This window comes from Morone saxatilis, unplaced genomic scaffold, assembly GCF_004916995.1.
Source record: "Morone saxatilis isolate NCDOM2014 unplaced genomic scaffold, NCSU_SB_2.0 Contig9, whole genome shotgun sequence".
Taxonomy (NCBI): domain Eukaryota; kingdom Metazoa; phylum Chordata; class Actinopteri; family Moronidae; genus Morone; species Morone saxatilis.
Window position 1 is genome coordinate 7,279,240 of NW_023340268.1, and position 13,042 is coordinate 7,292,281.

At 39.8% G+C, this 13,042-nt stretch overlaps 1 protein-coding gene across 1 annotated transcript in view; it reads right to left on the reverse strand.

Annotated features, from left to right (window-relative positions):
• The window catches only part of LOC118343040 (dolichyl-diphosphooligosaccharide--protein glycosyltransferase subunit STT3B-like), a 69,641-nt gene that overhangs the window by 9,424 nt on the left and 47,175 nt on the right, over nucleotides 1-13,042 (reverse strand). The window contains exons 5-9 of the mRNA XM_035681764.1: nucleotides 8,372-8,471; nucleotides 6,735-6,833; nucleotides 4,825-4,971; nucleotides 1,332-1,380; nucleotides 483-637 (exon numbers count right to left, since the gene is read on the reverse strand). Coding sequence (XP_035537657.1) covers nucleotides 483-637; nucleotides 1,332-1,380; nucleotides 4,825-4,971; nucleotides 6,735-6,833; nucleotides 8,372-8,471 — 550 coding nt within the window. The remainder of the gene's footprint in view (nucleotides 1-482; nucleotides 638-1,331; nucleotides 1,381-4,824; nucleotides 4,972-6,734; nucleotides 6,834-8,371; nucleotides 8,472-13,042) is intronic.

A 13,042-nucleotide genomic window follows, 5' to 3' on the forward strand; every position in this document is an offset into this window, starting at 1 on the left:
TTTGTAGGTATTTGGTCGTAAACCAAATAAAAATATCAAAATGTCGAGTTCGAGGAAAACTCAGGGCTTTACAGTTTATCCTGAGGGATGACATTTCACTCCAAACTACAGATGTATACCTCATGGGGACAACTGATGAAAAGTCAGAGGATTCACCCTTTGAGGAACATGGATGACTGTACAAAATCTTAAACGCAATCTATTGTTGTTGAGATATTTCAGTCTGGCCTCCAGTTGTGGGCCAATGGATGACATTGAAAAACATAGCTTGCATGATTTCTGTGAAACAAACAAAATAATTAAAATTGGTGGCCAAAACAAATATCTATTGGATAATGTTTATCCAGGAAGGTCCTGTGTTTATATGTTGAGTAAAACTGAGGACAACATTAAAAGGGAAAAAAATTGAGATGGGTGGATGGGGTGAAATTAAGGTTAAATTAATGTATAAACATATTTTGAAAAAGTGCAGATCTTCCTACCAAACACTCGTTCATCGTTGATGTTCTTTATACAGAACCAGAGGCCTGCTGGGAACGTGCAGACCAGGATGTGGAGGTCGAAGAAGAAAGAGACCCACGTCGTCGGCTGGTGCTCTGACACCGACGCTATGATGGGGATGTGGATCTTAGCATAGCTGGGGATAGAGAGGGGGAGGGTGGGACGAAGGATGACAAAAGGGGGGAAGGGAGAGACAGGCAGGATGTAATTCATGTTGGGCTGAGCGTGATGGGAGTTTTGAGACAAATTATACAATAGATCCTCCTGATTAACTCCAGAATTATGAGGAAAAGAAGATAATTTCCCTCCCCAGCATGCTCATGGTAAAATATGAACAAATGCAGCATTAGAGATGACTAATGTTCTTTTTTTGCTGTTAGTTTTTCTGATCTGTGTGTTCCCTCTTTATTCATTATGGGCTTTTACACAGCAGTTTTTATATGATTTTAAATATTTCTCTCTAAAGTGTTTTGTGATCACAGCTGGGAAACAGAAAACACACAGCACATTAAGGAATTAGTATCAGCCTCCAGAGGAAAGAAGAAGAAAAAAAAATCTCCCATACTGCTTTAGTCAGCAAACAGGGGGGAAGAATTGATTGGGTGTGCTGAAATATCAAACACGTTGCAGTGCATTTGGAGAACACAGGGTGCCCAGTGCTATTTGGAAGTAAGACAATAGTTCAACACACAGCCTGTGCTGTACTGTTTTTTCCCTCTGGGATTGTGGGGGGGGGGGGGGGTTTATAGCCATCTTAGAAAACACACACATGCACTCGATTGAACAAGTGTTCCATCGACAGCAAGGGTGTGAAGGTCAGCAGAGCTTACCCGGTGTCCCAGAGAGAGTAGAAACGACCACTCCACGGAGCAATATATCCTAGAGAAAGAAAAGACGATCAATAAAGACATATATAATGCTTTTCTTTTAATACTATCCATTTGAGCATGGAATAGAAGGACAGAGGGAGGCCTGCAGGAAGTTTGTTGGATTGCGTTAATGTAAAAATAAGCAAGATAGAGTCGTTAATAATGGGAAAATACATTAAAACAACTTGAGAATACTTGAAAATAGATTGTCCTTTATTACCACGGAATGTAATTATTTATATGGGAAACTCAACTCAACTGTTTGCTTTGAATAAATAGTATGGTTATCACTATCCGACCCACGGGGCTGGATAAAAGCATAGAAAAGATTGCCTGAGGACAATACAATAAAATATACTGCTATAATGTGATAAGGTGAATCTACTTATGCAAAGCCTGTTGGTTTATGATCTTATGAATTTCTATAATAAATATTCATGACTACATAAGCAACAATAAAGACAAAGTTCAGAAGAAATACAAATCATTAATTTTTATTTATTAAGAGTTTAAAAAGTGTAGTTTGACCACTAGGAGCCCAATGAGGTCACAGTTTAGTCTGTTTTGTTTGTGTGTAGAAAATAGTCAGCAGGTGATCAGATAAACCATCTGCTAACACTGTCTATCACAGGTCAACTTTAACCAATTGGATCAACAAACCATACAACAGTCAAACTTCATGACTACTTCAAAAACATAATTTTCATCGGGAAAAGCAGTCAAACATTCTTTGCTCTTCCTTCAATGACAAAATACTCTCGAGTTCCGATATAATTGATACACTGATATAACTCTAATGTGAAATAAACAAATCTGTTCTAACAAACAAAAAATCATAACCTCATCCTTTATAGAAAGAAGCTGACAGAGAAAATAAACATTTAATAACATCCATATGAAGTCCAGCGACTAAACTGTATGAACAATCTGCCAACTGTGGTTCAAAACCAAGAAAAACCCAATGCTGAAAAGTACCATCAATAGAATACATTAATTACTGGAATTGACTTGTTTACAAATGTAACTGAAACCATTTAAGCTGCAAATTAGACCGCACAGGGCATTTTATGTACGTATGCAAATGTCTTATTTTGGTGAAGCTTTGATCTGGAATACATTTCAGCTCTGAACTGCTGCCTGAGGGCTCTCACTCACACACTCATGTGCGCAGACAACACAAAAAAAAGCATTAGCCCCATTTTTTGTTTTAATTTTGTGACGTTTGCACCAATATATAGCTGTACAATGTCCTTTAAGAGATTCTGCAATGTAGTAGAAATTATACCATATGGCCACTATAAAAAAACAGACCTTTTAAATAAGATATTACAAAGCACTAAACCAAAGCAAGCAAGCAAAAGATGTGAAAAAGCAGTAAAAGTTAGATGAAGGAGATATTTTGAGAGGTGATTTAAAGGATGACACTGATTTAACTAATCAATACTTGGCTGTGTTCAAGATACTGAAGAAAACCACCCGTTGCAGAGATTGTTACGAGATGAAAAAGTCTAACAGACCAGAGAAAGACATGCGCAGTTTCACAGCAAAACTGGCACATCACCAAACAGCCACAGACTCCCACTGCTTAATTCAGATGGCTTACGGATCATAACGTTTACCAGACATACAGTTGAAGCCAGGATCCTCACGAGACTGGATTTCTGCATCCTCATGAGAGGCCAATCAGTTCTAAAGCAGGCAGGCAACCAATCTAAGGATGGCAATATTACTGTAGATGTAATATGCCACCATCTCTCTGCACTGGGCAAAAGGACTGGCTGCAATGTTTACATAATCTGCAGCGACAGAATGTCAGTTTGTTGGTTAACACAAGTAAATAATCTACCGTAATCAAGGTGAAAACCAATATATGAGGTCAGGTTAACAGAAATCAAACTTTATTAAGACTCATTATACACTGTAGAAAAGGTGTGCATGGAGATAAGTGAGCTCTCCTCTGACATAGTAAACCAAGTATATTACTGTAGCTTTCTTGGGACCGGTCTGAGGTAAGAAACCACTAGAAAGAGAAGCAAAGCCAGTGTGATGCTGTAAAAAGTTGTTTAAAATGGCTTTTGAGGTGGAACGTGCAGCACATTTTTAAATCTCTTGGTGCTTTCAAAATAAGATGGTAAAATATGTTTCTTATAAATAAGTCAAGATTCTGAATATGCCATCTTAAATCCCAACACTTCAGCAGGAGACAAAGTCAATAAACAGCAAAAAGACAACATTTGAAAAGGTCTGAAACCATAAGGCCTCCACTGGGGCCACAAACCCCGTCGGAGCTGAAAATAATGGAGAAAAACATTAATAAGCACAAAGTTCAACTAGCTGGCTGTGCGCATCAGGGTTCAATCAGGACAGTCAAACAACACATACAGTATACAAGTTCACTAAAAGGCACTCGGGTAGAACACAATCTTCCACCAACGCTCAACAGTTCGCCAACAAACAGCAACATTCATATCGGTTTATATTTGTTTATCATTTGTCTTCCAGGTTTAAACCAAATGCTGATTAGCAGCCCACTGGGGAGGCCTGGAGGTCAGACCATCAGGGGATAGTGTATGAACATATTGTAACTTCTGGCAAAAAAAATAAAACAAAATCTAAAATGGCTCAAATCCCAGATCTGGATCGCCATCAAAATCTAGTCAACTGATCCCTGCACAAAAGGCTATTTGTCCACCAAATCTGAGCCAAATTATGGGTAATTTCTAACATACTGTGCTAATAAACAGGCAAACAGATGGGGGTGAAAATAATTCACCATCTTCTATTTTAGTATTGTTGTATAAAACTCCTATGATACAATTTTCACTGAAAGCTTTTTATTGTATACAGCTGGGATGATAAATCTTGATATTAATGGGAAAATAATGCATGCAGCCAGGTAAACTATAATAAAATTTGCAATAGACTTTAATTGTAAAGATATTACCTGCAAGACATTCAGTAGTAGAGCGTTCATTGCTACAGGGTGGCTTTTCAAATTAAAATGTTGTTTATGTATATGTATATGAGAAAGAAATTACAAGTAGGGCTACAACTAATGATAATTATTTTAATAAATAAATGTGTTGATTTTTTTTCTCAACAAGGTTCAGAAATGTCTGACACAATTTCCCAAAGCCCAAGGTGATGTCTTCAGTTTGCTTGTTTTGTCCGACCTTTAGTCTAAAACCTGAAAACATTCAATCGACAAGGACACAAAACAGAGAAAAGCAGCAAATCCTCCAAACTGTGAAGCTGAAACCTAGAAAGTACTACAGTTTTTGCTTGATAATTGACCAAATTGATTATTATGCTCCAAGAAATATTCTGTCAAACAATCAAACATCAATTAATGCATTAATTGTTTCACCTGTACTTGGGACGTAAATTAGATGGTTTATAAAGGAACCATTGTGACTAAATATCACTGTGAAAGCAGGTGAGCAGACATACATACCTGTGTATGTGAGATAAATTACTGTGAGGAAGACCACGCCAGCAGCAAGAGAGACCCCGAGGAAGAAAAGCGTCTGGAACTCTTGTCTGGTCAGCCTGTCTTTCAGGTACTGCAGGAAGGCGTAGGCCTGGAGCAGTGCAAACACACCTGAGAAAAACCACAGACAGAAAACAAAAGAATGATGAAACCTACAAAAGGAATCTTGGACTGAATATTTGAGGAGGCCCTGATTCATGCTGCCTCCTACAGGGTGCAAAGCAGGTTTTACTTAGTTAAGAAGCACTGTTGTCAGTTTGGCAGAATTCTGGACAAAGCAGTTCACGATAGCCCCCTGTGGCTGTTCATGCAGATGTGAAAGACAAATACTGTGGGACAACATATTTCAAATTCATGAGACAGATTTGTATGAATAGGCTCTTCTCTTTGCCTAGCCTGGTCTTTCTTTTTGCCGCCCCCTTCGGTCACACTTTTTTCCTCCATTCCTTTGCTCTGTCACCTTCTCAGTGGCATTTCTCCAGTGTGTCTCATTGTTTGTATGGTGAATTTGACATAAAAAATTGAAAAGAGGTCTGGTTTCCCTCCCTTTCGTCACCTCCCATTCCTTTGACAAACCTTGTGTGATATTGCCCTACTCCTCTCCGGTAGCCCACAACCGCCCACAGCAGGTCTCACCCATTTCCAAGGTTAAGCCCCTGCCTGCCTCCTGGAGAGCCGCCATAGTGCTAACACGCTTGTCACTCTATGCCACCCTGCCTGTCCGCCTCAGGGGATGACATCTCAAGGGTACCGACCATGGCTCTGTCACTCTCTTCCTGTTTCCCACTGTGCTCCCTGAACGTTACCACCAGATGTTCTGAGCAGCTGCTACCCTTGCGACATGAAAACAAACTTGCTCTTTGAGAGATAGAGAGAGGGGGGAGCCAAAAACAGAGAGGCAGGGATGATATTTTGTGGTGGTGCATTCTTCAAAGCCACTCATAATGCTGTTTGTGTTGTAGACACCGAGGAAAACAGGGACATAACGTACGCCTGCTGCAGTGTTAAGAGAATTTTCACAAAAGGTGCTGCTCAGTTCTTCTAAAGCTGCCAACAACAGTCCTCTCCCAATCTGGATGTAAATGAACACAAGAATCATCCACATACATATGCACCCATCCATGCTGTCGGGCAGCAGATGGGCCCACTCTTGAGAGGGGAAACTGAACAAGCTTTAATAAACTACCCACAAGCCAAAAAATGAAAAGTACTTAAAGTGCTAAACCCATATGGGTAGCATGTGAAGCCACTTATTTTTTTTATTTTGTAAATGTATTCTGAGGAGGTCCTGTGTTCTTCTTGACTAACACCATCAGCATCAGAGGGGATTCAATTTCCACTGCAGCCAACCAATCTTATAATGTGTGCATGCACGGTAATATAAGGTGCTCTGGATAACAAGTGAGTGGCTTATGTAAAGTCACACCGTTAATACATGAACAACAGCAGTCAGCCTGAACCTTTCTCTCTGTGTTTTGCAGCATGAATTTGTTGGCAGGGTCAGGTTGGCAAGTTGACATGAAAGCTCTGACATAAAATCTCTGCATTGAATCAATGTGTCCGTGTATATTGTTTTAGAATGTAAACAGTTTTATTGCAATTCAAGTACACATTATAACATGTATAGGTCAGCAACAACAGGTAGAGTAGGAGGAAATGAGGCTGATGGGTGGCTAAGGGCCATGCTATCGCGTCACTGACATTTGGTGAGAAAAGATTGATAGACTCATAACTTCAGGCAGCGAGAAAATGAAATGCTGACTTTATCATTGCACTCTGAATGGCATTCACTGTGAAACTTTCTAGAAGGGAACTTGTTCTTCCAAGAAGAATACAGGATCAGACAGCCTGAAGGTAGAGAGGGTGGGACTTACCAGCAGCAGCCATGTGCTCGCTGGTCCTGATTGGCTGGAAGCCGACGAAAGGGATCTGCATCGACAGTATGAGACCCACAATGTAGAAAGTGCTGTAAGCTGTAAAGAAAGAAGAAATGGGGAGAAGAAACAGGAAGAGAGAGAGAGACACTGGATAAGAAATCAACAATCAATCAATTCATTCAATAAACTATTGCACACTCAAAAACCTTTGATTCTGTTCAATCAGTCCTGTTTGGGTCCCACTAAGGGAAATTAACCTCAATAGAGGTATTTAAAGTCTATTGATTTTCACTGCCGCACCTCAGAGGGAGTAAATACAAAATACCTAATCTAATGTCATTTACTGAGAAAATGGGAGCTGGCTCTGCGCAGTGTGGCAGGGAGGCCTGGAGTGAGACAACGGTGCAGAGAACAGTGCGACTCCCACCTTTGTAGCTGGGGGGAACCGATTCACAGACGCACCAGCTTAATTAAGATTTCATACTCTTCCTGAAGAGTGTGCATCATTTTTGAAGTAGTTGTGACCGCCCTCAGCAATCTCTTTCTCACACATCTGCTATTGACTCAAGAAAGAGAGAGATGAATTGTGAGGGAACACAGACTGCGAGGCATTTTATTAAATATTTTTTTTCCCTTTTTGCATGACATCTGGCTCTAAAACAGGATGTAAAGAGGAGGGAAGGTGAGGAATATAGGAGGCGCTTGAAGACCTTGTCTTTTCTGTCAGCAGAATATGTCTACAAATAAATTCCTCTGTCTCTCATTTGCTACCAAAAGGTGCATGAGGTTGCTGGATGACGTTGTGGTCGCACATATCCTTGAGGAACAATGAACAGTAAAGGAAATTTTCTCCTTCATCTAACAGCATCGTCGAGTAGGATTTCATCGTTGAAGAACCATTTGGAGACAGAGCAGACGTAGGTCAAATCCCTCTCACTGTAAAGAGGCAATCATTTATTTCCAAAGCTCTCAGAGACTATGCTTTGCAGTTACAATGAGTACAGCACATAATCATGTGTAAATGATACTTGACATGGTATAATTTTTCTTTACCACAACAGAAGTGCCTAACACAAGCTCACTGTTAAGCTGACGACGGATGTGTGAATATCTGGAGGCGGGTCTGACGGACTAAGCTCGAGTTCTCTTAGCCGATGGATAATGTGCTGGAGCTGCCACGTGCTCTGTGAAACTGGGGTGTTCGGTGGAATAACAAGCCTATCCTCTTTCCCAGCGCTCTGCCTCTGGTATTTGCAGAAAAAAATATATAAAGGAGGATCAGGTAGCAGGTGGCTGCATTTACTGTTAAGTGGTGTGTGGGTGTGTGGATGTCATTCCGATGATGGAATGCTTGCGGTTGTGAGTGATAAGCACAGGCGTGACTGTGCATTTGAGCTTGTTTCAGGGTTAAATGTTTGGGCAACAATGTTGGGAGATGCATAGGACGTCTGTTTATTGCATACATTTCTATTCTAATGGGAGAGGATCTGAAAAGGCAGTTTCCATTTCAGTTACTATATGCGGGGGAGTTTTAAACATCAAGTGACACAACCACAAGCAAGTAAACCAGACAATAACTTTGAGAGTGTGTGAGTGTATGCGTGTGCGTGTGTGTGTGTGTGTGTAAACCTTACCGATGTAGACTCTTCTGCTGTAGCGTTGCATCAGCAGCAGCACAAACACATGCAGAGGAATCAGGTTGATAATAAACACGTAACCTCCCCATGCTGACACCTAGAACAGAAAAACACATAAAACAAGTCAGTCAGCCTACAATACTTACAATCCTTTCTCTGAAACATTCTTCTTCATTCTGAAATAACCGGCACATAAATCAGTTATTAAACATTTTGTTTTTCTGCTTCAAATGCTGAATGCAGGCTTTCCTGCTATAATGCTAAAATTTTTTTGCAGGAGGCCTCAGTGACAGGAGCAACTACAAATCAACACCAGTTGAGACACGAAAGGTTTCCCATATTGTCACTGTCCAATGAAGAGCATGTATTTCCACATTTTATTCATTTATTTTAGATAACTGAAGGATTAAGTGTTCCTTTATGTGTTGAGAACACCTCCGTCCTCCTACTTCTTAAGCTAAAAAAAAACCAAAACAAAAAAACCAAAACACATTATAAGACCAATTGGCTTTTTAGAAAAAGCATGTTACAAAATGTTGCCGTTTTGGAAATACACGACAATATGTCGAATTTGTTGGGTCAGCAAACCCAAACAAGCAAACCATGCATGAAAGTTTTTGTTGCATTTATTATTTCTTGCTTCAAAGGTCTGTATGGAAATGAATCTGCCACAATGGCGCATTCATGTGTGATTGCAAGTAACTATAGCTTTTGAATTCAGTGCTGTTTGCACCCCCCCATTCTCCCAAAGGGTCGACCACCGCAATGAATGTTTAACCTCTGACAACACCGAATATGTTTACTGGAATCAGGCTGCGACAGTCTCTAATTTTACCGCTTAGCTTCAAATTATATCACTGCCTTCAAAGAACAGAATTCATACACATTAGGACAGCAACTTATTTTTATTATTGGTTACCTTGTGAATGAATAAATTAATAGTCAAAGAAATTGGCAGAACCCAAAAACCCAACAGTCCAAATCCTAAGAAATTTAGATTACAGCTACATAAAATAGAGAGAAGAGCAGGAGATTTCAGTTTTGAGAAGGTTAAACCACCAGATAGTAATATATACAGTTTTTGTTGATCAGCTGGTTGACTAATCAACTAATCCTTACAGCTTCAATAAAGGGTAAATAAATAAAAACAACAACTGAATATTTAACTATCTTTCAAATTTCATTTTCGAGAACTTGAATTAAATAAAAAGTGAATCAATCGATACACACAAGCATCCCTTCTTCCATGCCAGCACCCCTGCACAAAGATCACCTTGTACACCTTGAATAGAATCATTAAAGAACGGTTGTAAAAACTTCTTACTGCCTCTTCACTATTAGACACAAGCACACAGGTATAAAAACTGACGTATATAGAATCTATAAAAACTAGGCAATCATACTTTACATGTTGGATGTAAAATGTGAGAGGCACCAATAACTTTAAAAGCTCCACTAAAATTATACCTCAACTGTTTTTGAGGTCCGCTAAGTATCTCGCTGGATGTGGGGGCAATAAAAGGACTCTACAAAAATATCACTGACAAGTTTTCAATTGCCTATACTTGACTACAGCAAAGGGCAAATGGAAACTGTGAGAGCACTAGACAGACAGAAGAGCATAGCGAAAGAGAGAAAGAATACAGAAAAAGTAAGAGTGTTCAGAGAAACAAAGCGAGACAGAAGAAAAGGAAAGTTGTAAAGTGTAGGAAAGTGAAACAGAAACAGAACAGAGTGAGAGTGAATTAAACAGAGGAAGGGGTTGCATATACGCAAATTGTTTGATCCTTTCACAGCAGCTTGTCAGAAAGAGCCCCATTGCACCTGCAAAGGACGATAAAAAGAGCATTCATTACACTTACGCAATCACAGGAAAAGGGAGCACGTCATGTCTAATTGATAAAAGCATTAATAAGCTACGTTAAGGGAGAGAGTGAAAGAAAAGTCCCTAAATACGTTCCTTGCTGAATGGTTAGGTGCAATTATCTTTTGGCAGTCATTTTGCATCTGTGTTCAGACGGTGACAGCCAATTAGTAGTGTATGAACCGTAACTTGAATATATACCAGAAATGACTTCAATTTAAGACGTTTTTTTTAAGTGTTGACTCAGGGGCAGCTGATTAAGTTTCTGTTGCTGACTGGCTGGGGACTAAATGAAAACATAACACTCAAAACAGTGTACAGGGCTACTTGCTCTGTAGCTGTAATACTTAATATGACACGTGTTGACACATGTTTAGTGAGGATATACGATATAGTCAAGGTACTTAATGTACCTTCAAAAAGATATGCTCTGTCTGCAATAAAGAGTAAGTCAAACGAGCTTCTTGACACTGAAAACTGTCACAAAATACCACCAACCACATCAGTGTCTCTCAGGGTAAACCTAATAAAAAAAACCTCTTTAAAATATTGATCCTTTTGAGTTAGATTCCCTGGTATCCGTGAGGTACATTATTGACTCACAGAGTAAAAGTCAACATTATTTTTCAGGCTTGTTTTTCTCTTTGGATACTTAGCTGGGAATAAGCGTAGGAGGCTCAATGCCATGTCAGAGGGATGGAAGATAGTGAATGGAAAATTTCCCATGGTCCCTATTTGTGTTGCAAGTGTTCAGGTCAACTCGAAATGACAGTTAGATATATAATTTGCAGAGTTTACCATGTGGGTTTAAAAAATAGAAACAAAACAATACAAAATTATACCAGTGAGTCAATGAAGGGCTTCAGTTTACGTGCGGCATCCTTGTTTGTTTGGTAGTTAGTGTTATTTAGCACGTTAAGTAAAATTTATATTTTTTCTAAACAAAACTAAGGCTACAGTCACACTGCAAGCCTTGCTGCTCAATTCTAATTTATATCTCAGATCCAATTTCTTAAAAAAGTTATTAAAAGTCATCCTCTGGGCACCATGAATATGTGTGTAATAATTCAATTCAATTTCATTTATATAGCGCCAAATCATAACGAAAGTTATCTCAGGACAGTGGTTGTTGTAGTGTAAAATAAAGGAAAACTCAGAGGATCATCAGAGTCAATAGGATTCATCCTCCAGGGACCATGAATGTCTGTACAGAGTTTTGTGCGTATTCATCTAATAGATGTAAATATTTCAGTCTGGACCAAAGTAGTAGAATGACCAACTACTGCCATTGCCATCCACAGAGCCATGTTGCTAAGATGGCCAAAAACAAGATTATCAGTCAAAATTACCATTTAGATGTTGGCCTGAACTATATTCATAAATCAGAGACTGGTAGATTCTGTAACTTCAGTATGACGTGAAGGTGGTATCAGGATCTGTTATACTGCTAAATCTACAATGCAACTTAACTGCATTTACCTCTCGAGTCTTTAGAATGAATGGCCATGCCGGCAGAGCACACAAACAACCGGAAGAAAAAAGAACGGAAGAAACTGGCCATCTGGTCACATTAGAGGATCATGCAAAGATGAATGTCCATGACAAAAGCTAAAGCTGTGCCGGTGCAGGAACCAACTCTATTTGAAATTATGGTTCTAATAGCCAGCCCTCTGCCCAAGCCACAGGCTAACAGCTGAGGGCAGGAATTGGAAAATGTTTGGAGCAAAGTCTTTTAGCCGTTATCGCTCTCTGCATTTCATACCGGGCTTATCTGATGACCTCAGGCCACTCTGAAGAGGATAGAGAGAACACAGCAAGACAGGGTTTACTCTGTGTGTGCGCACATTTGTGTGTGTGTGTGTGTGTGTGTGCGCACACAAGTGTTTGCAGCTTTCCTGTGTGCTCTTGTTGGGCGTCAGTCTTTTTCATTTGTGAAAATAAATATTAATGTTGTTCTGTTTTTGTTTGCTTATTCACTTACTGCACTTTAAGACATGACATAAAAAAACCAAAGACACTTAATGATCAATGGTCAACAGAAAGGGGAAAGAGCTGCAAGTTTATCACTTTTAAATAAACAGGACTAAAAGGTCTTTCTTTTGTGGAAATCCATTTCAAACGTCAACCTCATGTTGGTGCTACAGGAAAAGTCCGAGGATTACCAAAGTCATTATGTTTCGCCCTCTCGGGAGCGGGACCGTGGATGTCTGTACAAAATTTCAAAGCAATCCATCCAATAGTTGTTGAACTATTTCTGTCTTGACTAAAGTGGTGGGGTGCTAGTACGACTAAAAGGTTAAACAAAGTGACATCTCTTAAACAATCACCTGAGGAGCCTTTTGTTCAGAGCATTTAATCAATACTTGATTAAGCAAAGGAGCTTTTGGCAAGTCCTGATGTTACAGGTAGCTCTGCTAGAGGGGACTGTGGAGGGTTTTTGGGAATGAGCAGTCCAGTTGATTCATGCATTTGCTTGTGCTCTGTCCTGCCTGTTTTTCCCCCATCCTCCATCCTCCACCCCTCACCCACTCTACCCTCACCCCTGGAGGGATGAAAGGATGATGTTGTGCAGGGAAGCAGAATGGTCCTGTCCATCAGTAGGTCCTGCTGCTCTGATCCTCCTCTTAATCTTGTCCTTTCCTGTCCTTTCCTCTCTTATTATGCCAATATCCAGGCAGGGGATATCTCCCACTCTGTCTCTATATCTGCTTTATGAGTGTCACATTCGATTAAGCCCCAGGGGAAAACGTAGCCATGGCTATATCCTGATTAAAGTGTGATGGGGTGGTAAAAAAAAAAAAAAA